At 43.4% G+C, this 24,991-nt stretch overlaps 2 protein-coding genes across 6 annotated transcripts; one reads left to right on the top strand and one right to left on the bottom strand.

The window, feature by feature from the left end:
• The first annotated feature begins 1,197 nt into the window (after positions 1 to 1,197).
• LOC106562318 (nucleobindin-2) lies at positions 1,198 to 11,614 on the top strand. 2 transcript variants are annotated; one of them, XM_014127120.2, is made up of 13 exons: positions 1,198 to 1,515; positions 5,490 to 5,630; positions 5,885 to 5,992; positions 6,110 to 6,242; positions 6,639 to 6,742; positions 6,853 to 7,038; positions 8,231 to 8,321; positions 8,408 to 8,466; positions 8,557 to 8,649; positions 8,784 to 8,873; positions 9,085 to 9,255; positions 9,410 to 9,470; positions 9,698 to 11,614. In XM_014127120.2, exons 2-13 carry the CDS (start codon positions 5,490 to 5,492, stop codon positions 9,883 to 9,885), a joined length of 1,425 nt encoding a protein of 474 aa, XP_013982595.1. In that variant the 5' UTR covers positions 1,198 to 1,515; the 3' UTR covers positions 9,886 to 11,614. The 2 variants fall into 2 exon arrangements, with proteins under 2 accessions (XP_013982595.1, XP_013982594.1); XM_014127119.2 differs by having other exon boundaries at positions 9,695 to 11,614.
• On the bottom strand, positions 11,260 to 22,546 carry LOC106562317 (caprin-1). 4 transcript variants are annotated; one of them, XM_014127114.2, is made up of 19 exons: positions 22,059 to 22,529; positions 20,871 to 21,005; positions 20,434 to 20,496; positions 20,170 to 20,256; positions 19,809 to 20,047; positions 19,637 to 19,719; positions 18,803 to 18,988; positions 18,336 to 18,388; positions 18,145 to 18,228; positions 17,858 to 18,010; positions 17,664 to 17,766; positions 15,108 to 15,160; positions 14,870 to 14,980; positions 14,528 to 14,656; positions 13,872 to 14,022; positions 13,523 to 13,717; positions 13,315 to 13,427; positions 13,102 to 13,162; positions 11,260 to 11,906 (listed from the first exon to the last, which is right to left on the bottom strand). In XM_014127114.2, exons 2-19 carry the CDS (start codon positions 21,003 to 21,005, stop codon positions 11,833 to 11,835), a joined length of 2,073 nt encoding a protein of 690 aa, XP_013982589.1. In that variant the 5' UTR covers positions 22,059 to 22,529; the 3' UTR covers positions 11,260 to 11,832. The 4 variants fall into 4 exon arrangements, with proteins under 4 accessions (XP_013982589.1, XP_013982590.1, XP_013982593.1 ...); XM_014127115.2 differs by having other exon boundaries at positions 17,670 to 17,766; positions 22,059 to 22,520; XM_014127118.2 differs by lacking the exon at positions 14,528 to 14,656 and having other exon boundaries at positions 22,059 to 22,546.
• Between the last annotated feature and the right edge of the window lie 2,445 nt (positions 22,547 to 24,991).

Raw genomic sequence — 24,991 nt, 5'->3', positions numbered from 1 at the left:
GACTGCAGGAATGTCCACCAGAGCAGTTGCCAGTGAATTGAATGTTAATTTCTTTACCATAAGCCGCCTCCAATGTTGTTTGAGAGAATTTGGCAGTACATCCAACCAGCCTCACAACCGCAGACCACGTGTAACCACACCAGCCCAGGACCTCCATATCTGGCTTCTTCACCTGCGGGATCGTCTGAGACCAGCCAACTGGACAGCTGATGAAACTGAGGAGTATTTCTGTCTGTAATAAAGCCCTTTTGTGGGGAAAAACTCATTCTGATTGTCTGGGCCTGGATCCCCCATAGGTGGGCCTGGCTCCCAAGTGGCTGGGCCTATTCCCTCCCATTCCCACACATGGCTGCACCCCTGCCCAGTCATGTGAAATCCATAGATTAGGGCCTAATTTATTTATTTCAATTGACTAATTTCCTTATATGAACTCAGTAAAATCCTTGAAATTGTTGCATGTTGCGTTCATATTTTGGTTCAGTATATTTAGAAAACCACATACGTCTTGCTGGCATAGCCAGTATTTCTAGCTCAATAATGTTCACTCATACAATAACCCTGCAGAAAGCTGCTCATCAATTTTCTCAATAGTCCAAGCAATCACATTAAACCAGCACAAAAAAGTATGCTTTATCCTTCACCCTATTGAAAATAAAGTCTGTTTAAATTAACTAGCTATGTAAGAATGACAAAGTCAAAAATGAAGCTATGAAATGACCTGGGATCAGATCTCCCTACCTAAATATCTTCACATACCATATCCACCGCTGAGGGGAGTACGGCTCATAATAATGGCTGGAACGGAGCAAATTGAATGGTATCAAACACATGGAAACCATGTGTTTGATGTTGTTGATACCTTTCCAATTATTCTGCTCAAGCCATTACCATGGGCCCGTCCTCCCCATAAAGATGCCACCAACCTCCTGTACTGTATTTGATATCATGGCAAGAAAGCTACACTGATCCAGGATCAGCGAACTCCCACCTCCAAATTATAAACGCCACGTACGATTCAGTGCAACCTATCTTGATAGCGTAGTATATCTCCAATAATTTGACTGACAGTGTGTGCGGCCTAATAGAATAACTATGCGCGTCTTCAGAAAGTAGGAAGTGAAAATTTTATCCAATGGCAACTACCTAATTTAGCGTGCATGCCAAGTTGTCAATGTAGGATTTCATTTACTTGCTATCTGACACTGTAAACAAACGCCTGCTGGCATCAAGGAAGAAACGAGAGGACAAATGATCAGCTCGGGAGGAGACTAGTTAGCTAGCGAAATTAGCTTGACGGGGTTTCCACTAGATAGCACAGACACAAAGTCAAAATTGCCTATATCGTAAAATTTATGAAAACATAATTGGTGTTAATGTAAGGTTAGGCGTAAGGTTAGCCCTGTGGTTAAAGTTAGGTTTAAAATCTCATTTTAAGAAGAGACATTTTAGAAATAGGCGGGGTTTACGACTTTGTGAGTGTAGTAACGACCATTTGACGGGGATTCCGATCCAAAAGTAAGTCCCGCTGTGACATGAATTATTTTGAAGGTATTGTTATTTTGTTAATGAGACAGGTAACCAGACTCCAATAAGACAGATACCGCAACTTCTCGATGTGGTCAACACAAGACCCCGCATCACTGTTATTTAGCTAAGTAGCTTGCTTGGGGTGGAAATGAAAACCTCATAATTAGCTTCAAGCTAGCTGTCATTAGATTAGCTTGCCATCTACCAGCAAACTGTTAGCTAGCCAGCCAGCATCATCACTACTAGCTATGTTATTGTATTGGCCGCAGTGAGTCTGCCTGTAAAGTGTAACGTTAGCTAGACGACTAGCTATTGAACCGCTGATGATTTCAATTGTAGCACGCTAGTTAGTTAGATGACAAGTATCACGTCCTAGCTAACATATTATTAATAGCGTAGCTAGTTAGCTGCAAGCAGGTAGCTAGTTAGCTATCGATGGCAGAGAGACACGTCGGCAATGGACAGGAAACATATGAGGTTGGGGCCATGGAGATAACTAGAGCAGACGACCCTGTGGGGAGCGTGAGGAAACAGAAGTCATTTTGAGTCAGAGCCTATACAAGACAAAGTCATGTTACGATATATCACTTATCCTGTTAGAACTTTTGTGCAGAATCCACTGAACTGTTTTAGGTTCAACGTTTATGGTCATGTTGCAGCAGTGTGTAGGAGGGAGATTCCAAGATGTGGGAAGTGTGCAGGAGGGCATGGGACAGAGGACTGTGTAGTTTCGGTGGATAAAGTTGTGTCAACTGTAGGGGTGCTCATGTAGCTGGGGACCGGAAGTGTCCGGTGCGAAAGAGGCAGGTTGAAGTGGTCAGTGTAGTGCTGGATGGTTGAGGGATCCTGAGAGGGTCCCAGTGAGTAGTAGATTTGTGCCACAGAGGGATAGGGCAAGGAGTGAGTTATGCTTTAGTAAGGTTGGCTTCTTAGCGTTCATAGCAATGGTTATCAACTGTACTGCAGAAATGGAATGTAAATCACAGAAAATGTTGTTGTGGCAGCTGCAGAGAAGTATTTGGGTTTAGGAGATTTGACTTCAGAAGAGTTACAGGGTGTATTGAGGGGGCAGTGTCCTGTCCTCCCAGGTCCTTGGCATGGGGTAGTGAGTTTCTAATGAGTGTAGGTGGCAGCTGCAGAGATTTTACTGCAAAAGAGTTAATGGGGTGGTGAAATAGCAGCGGCGATTTTAGCATCTAAATCTTGGTGGGGCAAACTCCCACGACTTTTTTGGGATGTATGCCAGCAAAGCCACTACAACAACACTAAACAATACAGTAATTGCACTATAACGGTGACAAACAGTGCCCATTAACTGTTAGGGCCTACATAAAGCTGTCCCAACAGCAGAGCTTTCTTTTCAGCACCATGGAGTGAATCCTTACCACCGCTACACCTGGCTATCAGCGGAGCCTTGTCTGGCAGCGAAACAGTTCATTCAGCCTCATTTACTGCCTTTAAAAAAAACATAGCTGATATAGCTGACTTGCTTCCTCAAATGTGGTTTCTACTGACAATTGAGATGTACAAACTATGGCATAAGGGAACGAAGAGCGGATAAGAGGCAATCCTTAATTTCGATTAAGACATTAATTAGCGAGCTAGGACGGACGTAGTAAATGTTTTGAATTCGGTCACTGTACATGGGCCGTTCTTACCGTATTCTCCCTGTACACCAAGTCAGAACTGTAGGATAAATAAAATGGGCATATAAGCAGTATAATATTTGATGATTGCATTTCTCTAAAACAGGCAATACGCTACATGTGCACCACCAAGTCAGAACAGTAGGCTAAGTTATGAGGGGGAAAAGGACCAAATTATTAGTGCGAGGCACATGGGCTACTAACAGTTTACTACACAACATACACTTAGTATTACTTTCTTAGCTACAGTATAAATACAGTGCATTCGGAAAGTATTCAGACCCCTTCACTTTTTCCACACTTTGTTACGTTACAGCCTTATTCTAAAATTGATTAAATAGTCCCCCCCCCCCTCAATCGACACCCCATAATGACGAATCAAAAACAGGTTATTGCAAATTAATGAAAATAAAAAACTGAAATATCACATTTACAGAAGTAATCAGACCCTTTACTCAGTACTTTGTTGAAGCACCTTTGGAAGCGATTACAGCCTCGTCTTCTTGGGTATGACGCTACAAGCTTGGGACACCTATATTTGGGGAGTTCCTCCAATTCTTCTCTGCAGATCCTCTCAAGCTCTGTCAGGTTGGATGGGGAGCGTTGCTGCACAGCTATTTTCAGGTCTCTCCAGAGATGTTTGATCAGGTTCAGTTCTGGGCTCTGGCTGGGCCACTCAAGGACATTCAGGGACTTGTCTCCAAGCCACTCCTGCGTTGTCTTGGCTTTGTTTTGATACAGGTGCATGATAATGGTCCATTCTAAATCAAAACAAATTTCACACATATATATTATTTAGTATATGTAAAGACAATATTAAATCAAGGATAGTCTGCTGGGTGGCAATATTAGCCTATCACTTGTGAATTATATGTTATCACTTGTGCATGATGCCCAGCATAGGAAACAATGCCTTTTTTTGCGACTTTTTCGAATCGTTGTTGCACACCTCATGTAGCCTAGCCCATAGGCCTATAAGTGTTGTATCACAACTAATGTGTCCAAAAAAAACTTAAAATTAAACACAATCTGCTTTACAAGGGGTGTAGAGCCTAACTGGCATACATAAGCAGCACGTGAGTTTCAAGTTTGGGGAGGATAATTTTCACCATAAAAATGCACCTTTATAATAAAAGCACTACATGCATAATTGCTTTTGCGGTCACTTTTGATAATGGTGTTTTCTGTAAATGGAACATTTGCGTTTATAGCCTACTACCCATGTGCACATTGCTGCGTGAACAAATAGCCTCATAGTTTATCACCATTTTTAAGCTAAACGTTCTGATCTGTTGCGTCAGCCACATTGTGTAAAAATGTTTTTTTTGATGCTAGTGGTTGTATTAATTTGGGATCTATCGCATCCCACAACTGTCCCGGACTATGTTTGGAATTTTAATTTCTTGCACAGAGTAGAATAGGTCGACTTTTGTACTATGGGGGATAGTACTTTTGCTGTTCTTTAAGCCTACTCATCTTGTTGGCTGACGAAAAGTAAATGTGGACAGTTCTTCCAATATCTTCAATATGCACCTCGGAATTGGATAAGGACGTGTGCCATTGCATCCCCGATGTGTCTGTCTTCACTTGTAGCCTGTGAGAAAGACCTGATCACATGATGGAGAGCCATGTGAGTGAGGGGTGATTCGGAGCACACAACGTAGTAGGGCACAATGGCCACTGGCCACAAAGGGGATGCCGCCATAACATTCTAGGCATTATCAAGTACTTGTCAAATTGTGAATGAGTGACTGATGTAGTGTGTAAAGCCTGGGCAAAAAAACAAAGCAGAGCTCATGCCTTTCAAGCGACTTCTTTCAAATCATCATTAGTCGCATCATGTATTAAAAATCAAGACATATAGCCCAACGTTTGTAGAACAACTAAAGTTACATTAATAACTCTAAATTAAGCATATAGGAGTAGCTATTTCTTTGTTAACCGCTTAACACAGAATAGCCGCATGTGCGCATTCAGCTTTGTTCAAATCTATTCTTCATACTATAAAATAATGCCATGGAATTCTAAGCAAATCTTGTCTGCTAAATAAACTAGTAAGCAGACCGGAACTGTCTTTTTTTCCCAAGAACATACTCCAGGTGGCAGTATGCACCCTTTGTTTGTTTACCAACTCATAGAAGTAGTAGTAGAAGAAAATGGACTACTTCAAAATGGACAAATGAAGAGTCCTCTGTCTTTCTCTATGGTTGGGGCACAGCCACTTTATTTGGGGCAGAGACTGATGTTTTCTATCATCTCTGATTGAAGTGTTGCTTGTCATGTGTTGTTGTGTCTAAGTGCGTCTTGTGTCTCCAGATGTCTTGGAGCCAGGTATTCCACACCAGCTGCCTTGTGCTTCTGGTACATCTGCTCTGTCTGGAGGCAGTGCCCATCAGTCTGGACAAGACCAAGGTGAACCAGCCGGAGGACAAAGCCTCAGAGCCACCACCAAGTGTGGTAAGAGTTGGTGAAGGATCACATACCAAGCAAGCACAGTAGAGAAACATGACAGGCAGAGCAGCCCTAACAGCCATGAAAAAAGCAGTTATTTGTGCTACCAGTACAAGCTCAGACCAGTTATACCAGCTATGTTCTCTAACATCATTTATTGAATTGTAACGTATACAGACTGAACTGAAGGTCTACTGAATGATGCATGAGCTAGTATGCATGTTATGCACTACAACTTACTACTTTGTTTCATGTAACAGGACACTGGACTCCACTATGACCGTTATCTCAGGGAAGTCATTGATTTTCTGGAAAAAGACCAGCATTTCAGAGAGAAGCTCCATAACACAGATATGGAGGACATCAAGGTATTCTAACAGTGTGTCCTGATCATTCTTGTTGTTCTTACTCTCTCCTTGAGTCATTAGTCATGAAAAATACAAAACAGCAGCAGTATGATAATCATTACATCATGTTTCCTACAGATGGGGAAGCTGGCCAAAGAGCTGGACTTTGTCAGCCACCATGTAAGGACACAACTGGATGAGCTAAAAAGGCAGGAGGTTAGCCGGCTACGGACACTGATCAAAGCCAAGCAAGACATCGAAGGAGGGAACGGTATGCTGCCCAGTGAAAGACCATTAATATGCCTTAAGTGCTATACTGTTAACATCTAGAAACACTAGGGCGTGTGGACAAATGACCAAGAAGTACATTTTTGAGGCAAAGGTCTCAAGAGGATGTGGTTACTGTAGCGTCAGTGTTGAGTCACCTACCTACTTGTGAAACATGCTTCTGAAAATCTCTGTTTCGAATCACAATAGTAATAGCAGAGTATTACAGACAACAGTAACGTCTCACTTAAACCACTAATTGGCAGGATTACAGGCTAGTATAGATGCACACAGGGTGAGCTTTGACCAACACACCCTGCCGCACTGGATAACTATTACAGTGCCAATGTCAGGTCATCAAATGTCATATTGTGTTATGACTGTTAAACCTCACTCACAGATATGGCAGTAGACCACCAAGCTCTGCTGAAACAGTTTGAGTACCTGAACCACATGAATCCTCACACCTTTGAAGTGGAGGATCTGGACAGACTCATCAAATCAGTAAGTATAATGTAGAATGCATGGGACATGCATACAGTAGCTTAATAAGGTACCTGTAGTCCTCTTCTCCTTCAAGACATTTTAACTTTCATCCGTCATTTGACCACAAGGCCACAAACGATCTGGAGAACTATGACAAGGAACGCCATGAGGAGTTCAAGAAGTACGAGATGACGAAAGACCATGAGCGAAGGGAACACCTCAAGACTCTAGACGATGAAGGGAGGATGAAGGAGGAAGAACATTACGAGGAGATGAAGAAGAAACATGCAGACCATCCCAAAGTCAACCATCCAGTAAGTCCAACTGCACTTGGATGCTATGTTAACTGTGTGTTTCAGAGCTCAATTTGTTTGTGCTCACATATGGTCTAGCCAGTCTCTAGACCATGGATGGGCAACTTTGATGGGGGGTGGTGGGGGCCACAAAAAATCTGAACTCATCATGAGGGGCCACAGTGGCTTGAGGGTCTGTATATAAAAATGTTTAGCTGACATAAGAGAAAAACTGCTGATTCACAACCACATTTCAAAATGGGATCTTGTGTATTCTACAATGCTAACTCCCAGCAGTAAGTTGAGACCCCAGATGAGTTCCTAAACAACTGACTGTAGAAAACATTAATGACACCTGCTCTTTCCATGACATACACTGACCAGGTGAAAGCTATGATCCCTTATTGATGTCACTTGTTAAATCCACTTCAGTGTAGATGAAGGGGAGGAGACAGGTTAAATAAGGATTTTTAAGCCTTGAGACAATTGAGACATGGATTGTGTATGTGTGCATTCAGAAGGTGAATGGGCATGAAAAAAGATTTCAGTGCCTTTTGAACGAGGTATGGTAGTAGATGCCAGGCGCACCGGTTTGAGTGTGTCAAGAACTGCAATGCTCCTGGGTTTTTCACGCTCAACAGTTTCCTGTGTGTATCAAAAATGGTCCACCACCAAAGGACATCCAGCCAACTTGACACAACTGTGGGAAGCATTGGAGTCAACATGGGCCAGCATCCCTGTGGAACGCTTTCGTCACCTTGTAGTCCATGCCCTGACAAATTGAGGCTGTTCTAAGGGCAAAAGGGGGTGGAACTCCATATTAGACATTTTACATTTTAGTCATTTAGCAGACGCTCTTATCCAGAGCGACTTACAAGTAGTGAATGCATACATTTCATGCATTTTTTTAAATCTTGTTTTTTTCTTTTTTCTCTCGTACTGGTCCCCCGTGGGAATCGAACCCACAACCCTGGCGTTGCAAACACCATGCTCTACCAACTGAGCCACAGGGAAGACCTAGGTGTTCCTAATGTTTTGTACACTCAGTATGCTTATACTGTATATATTTGTTTGTTTTTGGAAATTGATCTGCGGGCCTACAAAAGGGGGACGCCAGTTGCCCATTTCTGCTCTAGACCTTCCCCATACTTAATGATTTAGCTCAAGTGAGAGATTTATTTCTAACAGGGGACTAACATTTTTTGCTGTGCAGGGCAGCCAGAATCAGTTCAAAGAGGTGTGGGAGGAAGCAGATGGTCTTGACCCTGAAGATTTTGACCCCAAGACCTTTTTCAAGCTGCATGGTAAGTCCTCATCAATAGACATCATAGGCTGGGGCAGGGACATCCATCTCAGAGTTCCTCAACATTCTCGCGTTTTGAATTTTCAGATTCCAATGGAGATGGCTTCTTCGATGAGCAGGAATTGGAGGCATTGTTTACGAAGGAGGTAAAGATTTGTCCTCTTTTTTTAATGTCTCACCTGAAATGATAATGAAACGTGTGCATGTATAGATAACGGTATATTCTGTGGGCTCAGCTGGAGAAGATCTATGATCCTACCAATGAAGAGGACGATATGGTGGAGATGGAGGAAGAGCGCCTGCGTATGAGAGAGCACGTCATGAACGAGGTATACTGTTGTCCCGGCCGTGAACCTTGCATACTATATTCCCATGGATTGCTATCACTGAAAGTTAGAGATTGGTTTCGTTGATATAATGAAATAAATAGTTCACATGGTGACTGATCTCTCACTGCTTACAGGTGGACACCAACAAAGACAGACTGGTCTCCTTAGAAGAGTTCCTGATTGCCACAAAGAAAAAGGAATTCCTGGAACCAGATAGTTGGGAGGTGTAGTAGCTATATCTATTTTAACTCTCATTCATACTGGCCTACTTTTTATACTTCAACATTATAACTCATTATTATGAAACGGCAAGAGTAACAAAAACCATACCATATCTCTAAACACTCCTACATTCAACCACACTGTAATTATGTTGCTTTTCAAGTCAATAAGGAGAGGTATAAGGGTATGAACTGACACGTCCTCCTTTGTTAGACCTTAGAGCAGAACCAGGCCTACACAGACGAGGAGATGAGGGAGTTTGAGGAGCACCTGGCCCAGCAGGAAGAGGACCTCAACCAGAAAGCATCAGACCTCCAGAAACAGAGGGATGAGTTGGAGAGGCAGCAGGAACAGCTCAACTCACAGAAAGTAGAGCTTCAGCAGGTACAGAGTGGGCAGTGGTAGAACAGACACAACCAATAGGTTCTCTATTACTGTAACGCACTTCTTTTGTGTGGTATTGTTATTTTTGACATGAGCTGACATACTTACCTACAACCATCCATCTGCTTATCTCTGTTTGTCTGTGGTGTTTCAGGCAGTAGAACACATGGAACGGTTGAAAACCCAGAAAGTTGAGCCCCCTCCAGAGGTTCATGGTGAGTGATAGTTTACCCCAATTCCATTTTCTCTTTACTGGTGTGTAATGTATTTTTCAGAATGTAGAGGTGACTATGGAAAATGGATCTCAAGATGTGAATAATTCAGCGATGGGACAAGACTGTGACTACCAATTGGATATCATGAAAAAGGGGTAAAAATAAACAGAATTTAAAAAAAGATGTAAAAAATGAACTATATTCAGAACTACTCTCTTTTTCAGTAGAAGGGAATGCTATCCCAGAGCCACAAGGAGAGTACCATCCTTTGCCCCTGGGCCACCAAGATATGTCCCAAAACCACCCAGGTATGAAGCAAGACAACCACCTCCAGAACCAAATACCCCACAACACCCAGGATTTGTCCCAACCACGACTCCAGGATCTGCCCCCAGGCCATCAGGCAGTGCCATAGGGCCAACATGACTTACCATAAGGCCCCCATCAGAACCAGCCCACTCAACCCCAGCTGCCAGATAAAACTCTAAAGACAACAGCTCTGGCTCCATGGCCCCCCACCCACAGACCTTTACAGTACTTATATACCTCCAGTCCAGTGTGCAGAGGTCCCTCCATATGGGCATGTGTACTCCATTATCCTGAAAGAGTTAACTGAAAACCAGCTGGAGAACACAGGAGGTGTTTACAGTATCTCTGCCCACTTGTGGATTTCAATTTGAGCCTCCAAGGCCTAGAAATGTTTTATATGTTTGCAGTCAGGGAATTTGTGTTATAGAGTGCATATGCGGTATGTGATGTATGGATTGGTCATAATTGATCATTACTTAAAATGCAGAGCTTTGGTGAAATGGTTTTGGTAGTGTCAATGTCTATATATTTTGGAACATCGTTTTTAATTAGTGCTGTGTGATGTCATGACAATTAGGCCTAATAATTGTCAGGTCACTCCACCTGAATAATGATAATGTTGTGAAATGTATGGATTCCTGAAAAGGCTCCATTTCAAAAAGCACTGAAAATGGCATTGGGATCATTATGAACAGTAAAGACAACTGTCTCATGGAACAGAACATAATATACTTTCTTTTTTTTATGGGTTCATTCCTGTGTATTACATGGCATTAGCTTGGCCACCACTTTATTTCATATCCACAAGTCTGATAACAGCAATGTATGCTAATGTTGGCTATTATGGGCACTAGTCATGGGAAACCTGAGTGGATTGCAGTCGTATTTTGTGGTGCTTATACTATAGCCAGCTCTTTGGATTATCTTAATTCATGTGCAAATGTAAGAGTCAGTTAATGATCTGGTTATTTCTGTAGGGATTATCGGTAATCATGTCATGTTTTCAAGTTTGTGCTTGAATGATGCTATTGTTCCTAATGACCTGCAGGTGTATCTTGGCCAAGGCCAGTACATGTATTGATACTGAACAGGCCCGTTACCATGCAATGAGGTCTACCTTTTGTACTCAGCACATCACCCCCAGAGTCTGTCTTAAATTGGGCTTTTGTTTTACTTTTACCAAATTCTGCTGGCTTGGGCAAATGCTCTTTTATCTTGCACCATACAGAGGTGTGCCTAATTTGTATTTGTACAAAAGATTAGTTTAATTTTCAGATGACCAATTGCACAGGAAAACATCAATATTGCTGTAGACAATATAGTGATTTTCTTTACAGCTAGTGTTCATGACTCAGAGAGTGAACCTCTTTAAATGTGAAGTTGACACAATCCTTACATTCTACACACCTACAGTGTTGACATCAGTTCCAACCAATGATAATGTTATTGGACAGAGCAGATATGAAGTAACAAATGCAAATTTACAGAACAGTGCATTTATTCAGTGCATCACTCTTATCAGCTACCATATGGCCAGAGCAAAATGTACGCACAAGAAATCTTCATTTTGGGTAAATCAGTCATTCAGTCAGACCTACAACCTGCTTAGACTACACGTGCAGACTTTACTCCCAAACATGCCATGGCAATACAATGTACAGTATAAACAATCTTCACATTGAGACAAAACATTTCCTTGTGTGGTATGACCGCAGTCAACATATTGTTTGGTCTTTCATGTCATGCTTCCAAAGCCTGTCACTAGCTTCAGCCAGTTTTTGTAAATGATTTCCTATTAAGCAAAGACCCAAATAAACAGTCCAACAGCAAAGGCACACACGTTCCAGCTTGATCAGTTTAAGGCTATGCAATAGCATATGATTGTAGGAGAGCTAAGGGTGGTACGTATGGCTTCAGACCCAGGCTTCACCAAATCAACCTAGAGGTTGATATGGAGAGGAATAGTCAGATCAGGGGAAGGATGGTCCAGGAGTGTAGAGGTGATGTTTAAGGTTGCCCTAGGTGGAGGGTAGAGAGTTGTTGGTATCCAAGACTAATTGGCTTGATGTCCAGCCATTTGGGTCACAATCCCTCGGCTGGGCTTGAACAGTCCCCCCCGGCCTGTAACTGCCAAGCAGACACAAAATAAATCAGTCAGCTGAGGCCAGCCTGTCACCCTTATTCTGGGTTAAATCTAGGCTTGGAATACAATTAAAAACCCTCATCCACATTCTATAAATTAGTGTGCACCTGCCAAGGAAGAGAGATCAACTCAAATAGGGAGACAAAAATTGACTTACAAGCAAGCTAATACACCCATTACAAAATGGAATCCTGAAAACAAGTTAAAAGGTAAAAGCTGCCTTCATGTCAATTCAGTTATATACACAGTGGCATTATTCCCTGCAAATCGGAGCTTTGAAAGCTTTTATCCAGGTCATACAGAATAATAGTATGTATTTTGCCAGATGGAACCAAAAAAGGGAGGTACATCTGTTGCTCTAGGATTTACAAATAACACCACAGGTTTACTTTGAAACTCTTTGACATGTTTCATGAATGTTTAAGCATGTTAATAGCCAACAATATGTATGCTCCTATGACAAAATACAGAAGGCAGGGCACAGCAGGTGAGGGAGACAGAAGCAGAGTGAAGTCCTTTCAGCAAAGCATAACCAAAATCCTCCAACCCACTCTTAACCCCAAGAGATGTCAGCAGAGGCAGATAAGGCTGTGAGAGCACCACAGAGCAGCAGGGATCAGGGACCAACAAAAACAAACTAGCAGCAGACAGCAGGTTATACAACACATCTTTATTGAAACAGTCTCCCAAGGAGTAACGTCGGCTTACAAAGAGATGGTGAGAGACGGAAAAAAACAAACAAGTAATGCTATGAGAACCAAAAGCAGAGAGGAAAAGTGGTTGACAGGGCTGGGCAGTGACAGAAAATATAAAAGATTCTCATGGATTGGACTGACAGTTGCAGGGTTTTTTTGCATTTATTTTGTACAAAAAATAAATTAATGAAATCTTTCAAGTTTACAGGAATATCTATTTGTTGTTTCGAACACAGACTTGCTGATAAATCTAAATGCTGTGGATTTCAGTTTTACATGTGTTAAAACAAAAGTATCTTAGACAAACCAATGCAGGCTTACTCTGATAAATAGGCCAGGAGAAACACAAAGATAGATGAGAAACAAAACAAAAAAGATTTATAAAAGTGAGCTGGGGCAAACACATTCATAATATCTGAATGTTCAATGTGGCGGAAGTTGACAATCCTTTAAGCGCTTTAGGATCGCATCACTTGAGCATTACCTCGAGAGCAACCCCGAGGTCCCTGGGCTGCTCCCCGCTTGTAGCCTGGCTGATATCCCTCCTGTAGAAACAACAGGTCATTCAGAAAGACTTATACAGCACCTTCATGACAGCATCTGGGACAACTCATAGAATCCCTTATATTGGAACTAATGCAACGGTCAAGTGTCTTCTAGTCACTAGGACCTAATGGTTGGCTGTGTCCTTCCTTACCCGCTGGTGGGTGCTGTTGGGGTAGTCCCGGGGCGCCGTGCTGAACTGGGCCTGTTGCCCATAACCATTGTTTGGAGTGTTCGAGAAGGGAGGGCGATAGCCATCATATCCTCCTGAGGAAGACAACCATTTATCCGGTTAACACCACAATAAAAATCCCTCCTGTATCAAAGTAGGTCCCTTACAGTAAATTAGCTGGATCTCATACCTCTGAAGCCGTTAGAGGATCCTCGGTATCCATTGATCATGCCCCGAGGGTTCCTGGGGCCTGCGCGAGGCACGCCCCCCCTGCTGTTATAGAAGGACTGGCCTTGCCGCCCAAAGCCTGGCCCCTGGGACGACTGCACCTGGTGGCCCGCTGCCGCTGACATCACTTGGTCTTGGGTGTGGAAGCCTCCTACAGCTGAGGACAACAGTATAAGAGTCATTAACAACATTTGACCTTTCTGATCATGCCCTTAGACCCAAGTCTTCAGACCCAAGGTCTATTGGTCCTCAGACTCCACTTGTCTAAGTCACATCCTCAGCCCCAACAGCCACCCCAGTCCCTCTCTCACCGGACTGTAGAGTGTCCTGCTGGATGTCAGGCTCCTCCAAGGAGTGCTCGGCCTGGCTGCTGAAGCCCTGGCCGTAGCCGCCGGGGAACTGGTTCTGCTTCAGACTGTCTGCTTCGTTAGTGGGGGGCACGGGGGCGTTCAGGTTGAACACCTTAGGGACACAATACAACCAGAGAAAAGCTTTCATTTAGAGGTGTCAGATACCCACGCAGGACTCGCAGACAACAGCAAATCACCACTAACAGACTGATTATTGAGCATACTGTAAATACTGTCCAAGGTTCGCTAAATAAAGTTAATCAGCTTAGAGTTGATTATAAATCTTTATGTAGACATGGGGGCAGACAAGAGCATTCTGTTCTGCTCTGACAGGGGGGGGGGGGGGGTATGGGATGAAGCTTGGTTTTGAGAAATGTAGGCCAACACTGGAATTATACTTATTAATTCAGTTGATGTCCCGATCAGTTTTTTCATTATCCTTGCAAAGTAAATCTGGTATTACTGTTGTGTGACAGTGTGTACTACTTCTATTCTCCCTGTCGTAAGACTTGTGGTACCATCAACGTGTGGTAAGTGATTAGAGTTAAGTGGGTTATATGAAGGTTTTGTTCAAGTGAAGCGATGTCAGTTATAAGTCCTCCATTAACAAAGCCTACCGCTTGCATGGACTGGAATGGTGCTGCGTTGACATTGATGCCGCCGCTGTGGGGGGTGGAGACGGGCGGGAAGGCAGAGGGCAAGGAGGACGGGGCGGGGGACTGCTCAGACGACAGGGACATCGAGGCCTGGTTTAGGGAGGGGGCGGGGCGGGGAGACAGAGACGTCACATACTTCAATGCTTTTCACAGACACTTCAGGACAGGCAGGTAGGATGAGTGTTAACCATCTCTCACACTGCCCAATAACAGCCAAGCATAGAGAAGCTCCACCACCCACCCACACAGCCAGGGGGGTAGAGGAGGGTGGAGCAGAGGGCACCTTGGGGAGGGAGGGTTTACCTGGATGTGGTCGGTGCCGTCTGTCTGTGGCCGGGGCTCTGCTGTGTGGGAGGGCTGGTAGAGGGGCGCTGTGGAGGAGTAGCCATCAGGTGTGGGGGAGACCATGGGGATCTGGGGAGGGGGAGAATAAGGGAAGGTTCACATGGTGACCTTGCCCTTTAAATAAGTCTGCTCCAGTATCGAGTCTTGGGGATCACTACTATCAGAATTCTGTTCAAGAATCATTATTACTACTTACGTGTGTAGATTCAGGAACTGAGCTTGGTTGAGAAAGTCTGGATTCTGAATGAACTGTACACAAGACAAATATAAAATGGTTTGTTGGTCAAACTGCTTAGAGCAACTAAAAATGAACAGAAAACTCAAGAGTCTAAGCAGTACTACACTCACCGGCCAGTTTATTAGGTACACCACCCCGTTCACAAAAATGAATCGCTCCTACAGACAATGTGTCACATGGTCATGGCTTGCTATATAAAGCAGGCAAACAGACATCCAGGTACTGTTCGATTTAACTTTATAATGGCCAAAATAAGTGACCTAAGAGTCTGAGCGTGGTTTGATCGTCGATGCCAAGCGCGCCGGATCCAGTACCTCAGAAATTTCCGACCTCCTGGTCTTTTCACGCACGACTGTGTCTAGGGGTTACCGAGAATGGTGCGACCAACAAAAACCATCCAGTCAGTCAGCAGTCCTGTGGGCGAAAACAGCTCGTTGATGAGAGGTCAAAGGAGGACGGCAAGAATCATGCAAGCTAGCGGGCAGACCACAAACAGAAAAATAACATTACAGTATAACAGTGTTGTGCAGAACGGCACCTCGGAATGAACTCGTCAGTCCTGGTCACGGATGGGCTATTGCAGCAGACGACCACTCCTATCAGCTAAAAAGAAGAAGAAGCGGGTCCAGTGGGCACGCGATCACACTGAACAATTAAGGAGTGGAAATACATCGCCTGGTCCAACGAATCCCGGTTCTTGTTGCATCATATTGATGATAGCGTCATGATTTGGCTTACAGTTGAAATCAGAAGTTTACATACACTTAGGTTGGAGTCATTAAAACTCGTTTTTCAGTAACTCCACAAATTTCTTGTTAACAAACTATAGTTTTGGCAAGTCGGTGAGGACATCTACTTTGTGCATGACACAAGTAACTTTTCCAACAATTGTTTACAGATTATTTCACTGTATCACAATCCCAGTGGGTCAGAAGTTTACATGCACTAAGTTGACTGTGCCTTTAAACAACTTGGAAAAATCCAGAAAATGATGTCATGACTTTAGAAGCTTCTGATAGGCTAATTGACATAAATTTGAGTCAATTGGAGGTGTACCTGTGGATGTATTTCAAGGCCTACCTTCAAACTCAGTGCCTCTTTGCTTGACATCATGGGAAAATCAAAAGCAATCAGCCAAGACCAAAGAAAATAATTGTAGACCTCTACAAGTCTGGTTCATCCTTGGGAGCAATTTCCAAACGCCTGAAGGTACCACGATAACCTGTACAAACAATAATACGCAAGTATAAACACCATGGGACCACGCAGCCGTCATACCACTCAGGAAAGAGAGTCCTAGAGATGAACGTACCGTGGTGCGAAAAGTGCAAATCAATCCCAGAACAACAGCAAAGGAACTTGTGAAGATGCTGGAGAAAACCGCCATAAAAAAGCTAGACTACAGTTTGCAGCTGCACATGTGGACAAAGACTGTACTTTTTGGAGAAATGTCCTCTAGTCTGATGAAACAAAAATAGAACTGATTGGCAATAATGACCATCCTTATGTTTAGAGGAAAAAGCGTTCGCAAGCCGAAGAACACCATCCCAACCGTGAAGCATGGGGGTGACAGCATCATGTTGTGGGGGTGCTTTGCTGCAGGAGGGACTGGTGCACTTCACAAAATAGATGGCATCATGAGGGAGGAAAATGATGTGGATATATTGAAGCAACATCAAGACAACAGTCAGGGAGTTAAAGCTTGGTCGCAAATGGGTCTTCCAAATGGACAATGACCCCCAAGCATAGTGGCTTAAGGACAACAAAGTCAAGGTATTAGAGTGGCCATTACAAAGCTCTGACCTCAATCCTATAGAACATTTGTGGGCAAAACTGAAAAGGCGTGTGCGAGCAAGGAGGCCTACAAACCTGACTCTGTTACACCAGCTCTGTCAAGAGAAATGGGCTAAAATTCACCCAACTTATTGTGGGAAGCTTGTGGAAGGCTACCTGAAACATTTGACCCAAGTTAAACAATTTAAAAGGCAATGCTACCAAATGAGTGTTTGTAAACTTCTGACCCACTGGGAATGTGATGAAAGAAACAAAAGCTGAAATAAATCCTTCTCTCTACTATTATTCTGACATTTCACATTCTTAAAACAAAAGTGGTGATCCTAACTGACCTAAGACAGGGAATTTTTACTAGGATTAAATGTCAGGAATTGTGAAAAACTGAGTGTAAATGTATTTGGCTAAGATGCATGTAAACTTCTGACTTCAACTGTATGTAGCATGAGTCCATGGACCCATCCACCTGGTGTGGAGACTGTTTTCCTGGCACACGTTAGGTCCCTTGATACCAATGGAGCAACGAACGTCTCCGACACCTTGTAGAATCCACGCCCAAAATTATTTCAGGCTGTTCTAGAAGCAAGGGGGGATCCAACCCAGTACTAGATGGGTGTACCTAATAAATTGTTGGTGAGTGTAGAAGCGAACATCTCTAGGAGAACTACAGCCATGGAGTGGTGTTGGTTAGAGGGGAGTTAGAACAGAATGTGATGTACTAACACTGACCCATCTGCTGCAGGTCCATGCTCTGTGCAGACTTCATGGGCTGGGCCAACACGATGGCTGGGTCCAGGGCATGGCCATCAAACTCCAACATGGAGTCCTGTGGGAGGAAGCACATGGGTCAGCATGAACAAGATACCAAACAGGATCCGGTAGGCAGGACCATAGGGGGCAGTTGGAAGGATCATCACCTGCATGAAGTTATAGGTCCCCTGCATCTGGGCCATGAGGTCCTGTACAACCTGCTTCCGGACCACGGGGTCAGGCGTGTGGGAGACTGGGTTCACAGTGTGGGGCTCAGGGGTCATTTGGGGAGGAGAATGGTGCTGGAGGGCATTGACCACCTAAAGACACAGGGACAGATTTAAACCCAGCTGATGACATCATTGGGCCATGGAGTTACTTAATGAACCCTAAAAGATTCTGTGTGTGACTTTGTGATATGACAAATAATATGAGAGGTGAACATGCAGCATACCTGGACGTCTGCTATCCACTCCTCTACTTGGTCGTTGCCAGTGCTGCTGTATGTGGTTTCTGGAATCAACTGTCTGTTTACAAACTACACAAATAAACATAAGATCACTTGATTAGATTCCAATAGGTAAGGTAAACCAGAGAATTCTGAACCTTACAGCAGTTAAGAGTCAGGGTAGAGATTGAACTCACCTCTGAGGCTTCTACTTCAATGGCCTCTATGTATTCTTCAGTAACTGTTCCTTCTGTAAAAGGAATACACTGTGATTAATATCCACTCACGCAGGTCCACACACTCAGACCAATCGTAACATGAGTTCCCCTCAGGTTATCAAAATCTAACCCAGAAGTAAAATCTCATGTAATTTATTCAGCTGCGTGATTAACGTCCGTCTTAATACGTATTAGAAATGGAGTGTTACAGCAATATAAAGTCTCCACCCTCACAAAAGGAAACACTCAGCCAAAGCACTCAAGGCGAAGCAGTTTAAGCATTGCCTTCGCCCAATCCTGATACGTCCAAATAGCCAGTGACAATTTTTTTTAAACAAAATACAGAACTAATCCTGCTCGAATCTCATGCATCCCATTCAGTCAAGAAGATTCTCTCGGTCTACACACAGATTCTGCCCACGGGAAATTATGGTTATGGTGGTTACCTGGTTCTGCAGGCTGCTCCCCGTTCCCAGACGACTCATGCACCACAGACTGCTGCTGCTGCTCCTCCTCCTCCTCCTCCTCCTCTTCTTCTTCCTCTTCTTCACACACTCCGTTCTGATGCGTTTGTGCTCTGTCAAAATAGCCACTCAGCAGCACCTTGTCCAGGGTCTCCTTCAGTGTCTTGTCTAGAGGAAAGGGGCGGATCATATTCACAACGTATTAGAAATGTCTTGATAACGCATAAATATACCACAGTTTAGTGGTCCCAATCAGTAACAGAAACTTTTGTGAGTTAGTCAATAGGCTGGGTCTATGCTTGGTAGTCACAGCTGTGACCCATTCCACAGCACTAGGCCTAGCCAAGATCCACTGCTCGAAGCACTTTAATAACCCTCAAGTATTTATAATCCACAATGCCATATGATCCACCGCAAAGTTGTCTCTGGAATATGGGAGGTGGATGCTCAGTGTTTGTGGAATGACAGGTGTCCTGTGTCTTCGCTGGCACTACCCCTCAAAGCCCACTGGCCTGAACCCAGTTCACCCCAACCACAGAAAAGAGCTTCCCTTTATACATGTTCTGCTAACATGGCCTGTATGTCCAGCATGCCCTTTGTGCTTCAAGGGGTTGGATGGGCTTTAGTCATAACACTGCTCCCAGTTGAGCCAGCTCAGCAAACTTTCCTTTCAAGCTCCTTTTTATTCAAAATCTAAGATAAGCCCCAAGATACTCAGTATACAGCTGGGGGTATGGGTAACTAATTAAACAAGCCAAAGTCTACATGTACAGAGTAAATAAAATGAGAGCTACTTCAAAAGTGTTAGAAACATACATGTTGTTCCTGCCACAGCCTGGTCTCTGCCCTCTAGCAGTTCCCATAGGTGTAGGGAGGCACCCTCATACTGGTCAGTCAACCTGGAGAACAGGGAAGGACATTTACAACATGCCTACCATCATATTATGTCACTCCTCCATCAAAAAAAAAAGAAAACAAAGGTTTGTACCTGACGTCATGGTCCCGTTCAGGGCCCACCAGCTTGTAGAAATTGTCCAGTGCAGTGAGGTCAGCATCGGTGAGCAGGGGGGAGCCTGCAGCGGGCTGTTTCAGGTCCTGCCTCGTCTGCTCATCCCCCAGCCGGTCAAGCAAGAACTGCAGCTCCAGAACAGTCTTCAGCCGCCTCTGCTCCGTCTCCTCCCGCTGCAGCTGCTCCCTCCGGGCAGACTTCTTCACTGCCTTCTGGATCTGCAAGGAAATGGGGAAGAAGTTGTCACTGCACTATGGCCACAGTGACTGAGAAATAGCACCTAATAAATACAGTGAGTGTGGTCACAGTGACCAAAATGAAACCTTGAGACGGAACTCACCTCATGCCCCAAAGACAGGAAGCTCTTCTGCAACTCCCTTGCAAAATCCAGGTTGTTGGTTACTTCCTGGAACTTGGTCAAGGCATCCTACAGACAAGAGGGAATGAACATGAAATGTTTTGTTAGCTGTGTCATAGATCAAAACGACAAACACCACAGTATAAAAACAATGGAAAGCTGAAGAATGAAAGATTATAGTACATATGGAACAGGTTAAACAATCAAGTTCCCTGAGCTAATGTCAACCCAGACCAGTGTACGTACCAGCTGATCCTGGTTCAACCGTTCTCCTTTATTCTTCTTGGCCTGGTAGTCATCCAGCTTGCCCTATAGAAAAATGGTACATTTAATAAGGGTTACGAGAAGGTCTGCTGAGATTCTATCAGCAGAAATATACCAACTGAGGTTTACCCAGGAATATACCATCTATTAAGTGCTGTGATTCTAATGCCAAATAACATCATAGGTTAATGATTGATTACACCAACTAAATTTGTCTGTAGCCATAATCTTAGCCTTAATCTTAGTTACCAACTTTGAGACAAAGTCAATGCAGGGTCGCGTGGCAGACAATCTTACCAGACGAGACATCCAGAATTGCTCCTCAGTTGGTCTCAAGCAACGACTAAGCATGAAACAACCTATGCTTTTTGGGAGGTATCCGAAAGCATGCTTAGATGAAAAACAGGAAACATTGTTACCTTTTTCTTTTCCATGTTGCGGACCTTCTTGTCTATCACCTGCAGGACCTGCTTCATGGCCTCAGACTGGGTCCCAGAACCCAACTCTGGGCTGGAGGACTGAACAGCATTGTTGCCAACTGTTGCTGAAGGCATCTGATAAGACAGAAAATTATTTGTAGCAGTCATTATTTGTGAAGGCCGCTTAACACCGAGGCTGTAATTGAATACAATAAAGGTTAAAATATGTTGATTAAAACAGTTTTCCCAATGGTGCTGTAAACAAAGCCCTTAACAATGGCATTACATTGCTGACCACAAGTGGTCAGACAGACAGACATTTTAATATAACTGTAAAAAATAAGCACGGGGTACTAGTTATTAATGTTCCTTGACGAAAAACTGAAAGACCTATGAATCAATTTGGATATTATGTCGGTTTGCTGAATGATTTCTGTCAACCGCTAACGTTCGCTAACTCTCAAGACAAGTAACGTTAGCGTTATAATTCAATAGCTAGTACCTAGCTAAGTAACGTTAGTATTTCCAGATTTGTTCCCATTAGCCAGCTAAGAAACTAAAGCCGACGAGGCACATTAGGGAAAAATTGGATAAATTGCAAGTCCTTTGTGAGCCGAGGGACTGTCAGCCGAGCATTGTCTATTGAACCGCATAAACGTTACGCTACTCATCAACATCAAATAAACAACTAATTCCGACAAAACAATTATTTACGCAGCAACCTACATAATCGTCACAAGTATAACATTTATGCCGTTTGAAAACAGATGGTCATCAAATTAGGCTTAAACTTGAACCCCATCCCACAACAACCCACACCCGGCTACGGGCTAGCTTGGCTACATTTAGCTAGTTTCCTTTTCTTCTCGCATTATTACCGAGACCGGCGTTAGCTAGCTGGCTACGCGATTCACTTAGATGCGAGATAGCTGACTAGCTACTTAATTAGTTAGCTAACGCGATTCGAAAAAATACGATTAAATACATGTATATGAACGATAGCCATCACACTAGTTTGTTGAAATGTACCGTGCTAATGTGAATAAATGCGGTCACTGAACTTGGATTCCGTTTAATCAATTGGATGACTGGACAATGCTAGATAGAGACGACTTTAGTCAGAGGCTAGCCTAGCTAACATAGCTAGCAAAATTATTTCTGAATTTGACGCTGACAACATTCACTTACCTTTAGGCTATCGGTCTTTGTTCGTCGTCTGACGTTGTAGTTTTAGCTCTATATATTTCGTGTAGCTTTTATGTTATTTTGTATCGTCAATGGTGTTCCGCCTCCCCGGCCTCACCGAGAACTATACTGCTGGCAGGCTACAGATGCTAACGAAACACGAGATCAGGGTCGGATAGCTGCAAGGCCCCGTTGGTAGTCCTAGAATTGCCTGAGCTCGTCTTGATAGACTGACAGATTTAACTCGAATCTATCCTCAACAACATTGCAATTTAATTGCAGATAATTTTTTATGGAAGCTGTATTTGACAGATTTAGGTAAGCATTTTTATGCAAGGCAAGTTGTCAATTTGTATTGAATCCCACATTTATTGCAAGCCATTAACTGAATCCCAAGTTTATTTAAACCATTCTTCTCTGCATTGAAAAGTACAATAGATTATCCTTTGCAAATCTATCGAATGATTACGTCTAAATAATATAAGTTTCTAAACCCAGAGGCGCAAATTCGTGAGACTCCCGGGAACACTTGCCAAACAGACCAGGCCAGGGTTTGAGAAGTCAATGAATGAGAGAAGTGAAAAAAAATCTTCCTTTGGTTGTTAATTTTCTCGAAATCTAAAAGGCACAACCTAGATTCGAGCCAATGTCGTAAATAGTTGCACATGTTATTACTCCATCCTCGTGAAAGTGACAAACTGACACGTTTTCATTTTTGTCAAAAACAACTTTATATCGAAGAAGTGCCTTCGAGGGCCTGCACATGCGTAATGTGGTGCGATACAACAGACCCGATACGTATTTATATGCATTAGTTTAGCTAACCGCCGTCGCCATGACATCGCCTACAAATGTGATCGGGGATTTCTATTGGAGAAGCAGTGTTAGCTTATTTTCATACTGTACTGTGTTTGATAATATTGTTCACTAATAGTCTACATTTATTTTATTAACAACAGGTGCCTGTCGAATCAAATTGTATCTGTCACATGCTTCAAATACAACAGGTAAACTTAACCGTGAAGTGCTTGCTTATGAGTCCTTCCCAATGATGCACTTAAAAATAAAATAAAAATGGTGACACGAGGAATAACTACTCAACAATGGAGCTAGAGTGCATTCAGAAATGATTCAGAACCCTTGACTTTTTCCACATTTTGTTAAATGACAGCCTGATTCTAAAATGTATTAAATTGTTTGCCAAGCAGGCTGTCATGTGCCTTTTACTGAGGAGTGGCTTTCTGTCAGGCCTGATTGGTGGAGTGCTGCAAAAATGGTTGTCCTTGTGGAAGGTTCTCCCATCTCCACAGAGGAACTATGGAGCTCTGACAGGGTGAACATCAGGTTCTTGGTCATCTCCCTGACCAATGCCCTTCTCCCCCGAATGCTCAGTTTGTCCGGGCGGCCAGCTCTAGGAAGAGTCTTGGTGGTTACAAAGTTCTTCCATTTAAGAATGATGGAGCCCACTTTGTTCTTGGGGACCTTCAATGCTGCAGACATTTTTTGGTACCCTTCCCAGATCTGTGCCTCAACACAATCCTGTCTCGGCGCTCTACGGACAATTCCTTCGACCTCATGGCTTGGTTTTTGCTCTGACATGCACTGTCAACTATGGGACCTTATATAGACAGGTGTGTGCCTTTCCAAATCATGTCCAATCAATTTAATTTACCACAGGTGGACTCCAATCAAGTTGTATAAACATCTCAAGGATGATCAATGGAAACAGGATGCACCTGAGCTCAATTTTGAGTCTCATAGCTAAGGGTCTGAATACTTATGTAAATAAGGTATTTCTGTTTTTTATTTTTCTAAAAACCTGTTTTCGCTTTGTCATTATGTGATATTGTGTGTAGATTGAAAAATGTAATCCATTTTAGAATAAGACTGTAACGTAACAAAATGGTCCACCACACAAAGGACATCCAGCCAACTTAACACAACTGTGGGAAGCATTGGTGTCAACATAAGCCAGTGTAACAGTGTAGGTTCCGTCCCTCTCATCGCCCCAACCCGGGCTCGAACCAGGGACCCTTGCACACATCAACAACTGACACCCCACGAAGCATCGTTACCCATCGCGCCACAAAAGCCACGGCCCTTGCAACGCAAGGGGCAACCCTACTTCAAGTCTCAGAGCGAGTGACGTCACCGATTGAAACGCTATTAGCGCGCACCACCGCTAACTAACTAGCCATTTCACATCGGTTACACCAGCATCTCTGTGGAATGCTTTCGACACCTTTTAGAGTCCATGCCCCGACGAATTGAGGCTGTTCTGAGAGCAAATAGTCTTGTGAGTGTGCATAGAGTTAGTGCAGATAGTCCGGTTAACCATTAATTAACTATTTATGGCTTGGAGGTAGAAGCTGTCTTGGAGTCTGTTGGTCCGAAAGCCAATGCTCTGGTCCTGTTTACGGGATGGTAGCAGAGTGAAATGTCTATTGCTTGGGTGGCTGGGGTCTTTGGCAATTTTTCAGGCCAACTTCTGACACCGCCTGATATAGACATCCTGGATGGCAGGGAGCTTGGGCCCCAGGGCCATGAGGAAGTTGCCGTATATATATATATATATATATATATATACAGTGCCTTGCGAAAGTATTCGGCCCCCTTGAACTTTTCAACCTTTTGCCACATTTCAGGCTTCAAACATAAAGATATAAAACTGTAATTTTTTGTGAAGAATCAACAACAAGTGGGACACAATTATGAAGTGGAACAAAATTTATTGGATATTTCAAACTTTTTTAACAAATAAAAAACTGAAAAATTGGCCGTGCAAAATTATTCAGCCCCTTTACTTTCAGTGCAGCAAACTCTCTCCAGAAGTTCAGTGAGGATCTCTGAATGATCCAATGTTGACCTAAATGACTAATGATGATAAATAGAATCCACCTGTGTGTAATCAAGTCTCCGTATAAATGCACCTGCTC

Source organism: Salmo salar, chromosome ssa11 (assembly GCF_905237065.1).
Source record: "Salmo salar chromosome ssa11, Ssal_v3.1, whole genome shotgun sequence".
Classification (NCBI taxonomy): domain Eukaryota; kingdom Metazoa; phylum Chordata; class Actinopteri; order Salmoniformes; family Salmonidae; genus Salmo; species Salmo salar.
The sequence above is the reverse complement of the archived record's forward strand: the minus strand, read 5'-3'. Positions and strand labels throughout refer to the sequence as shown.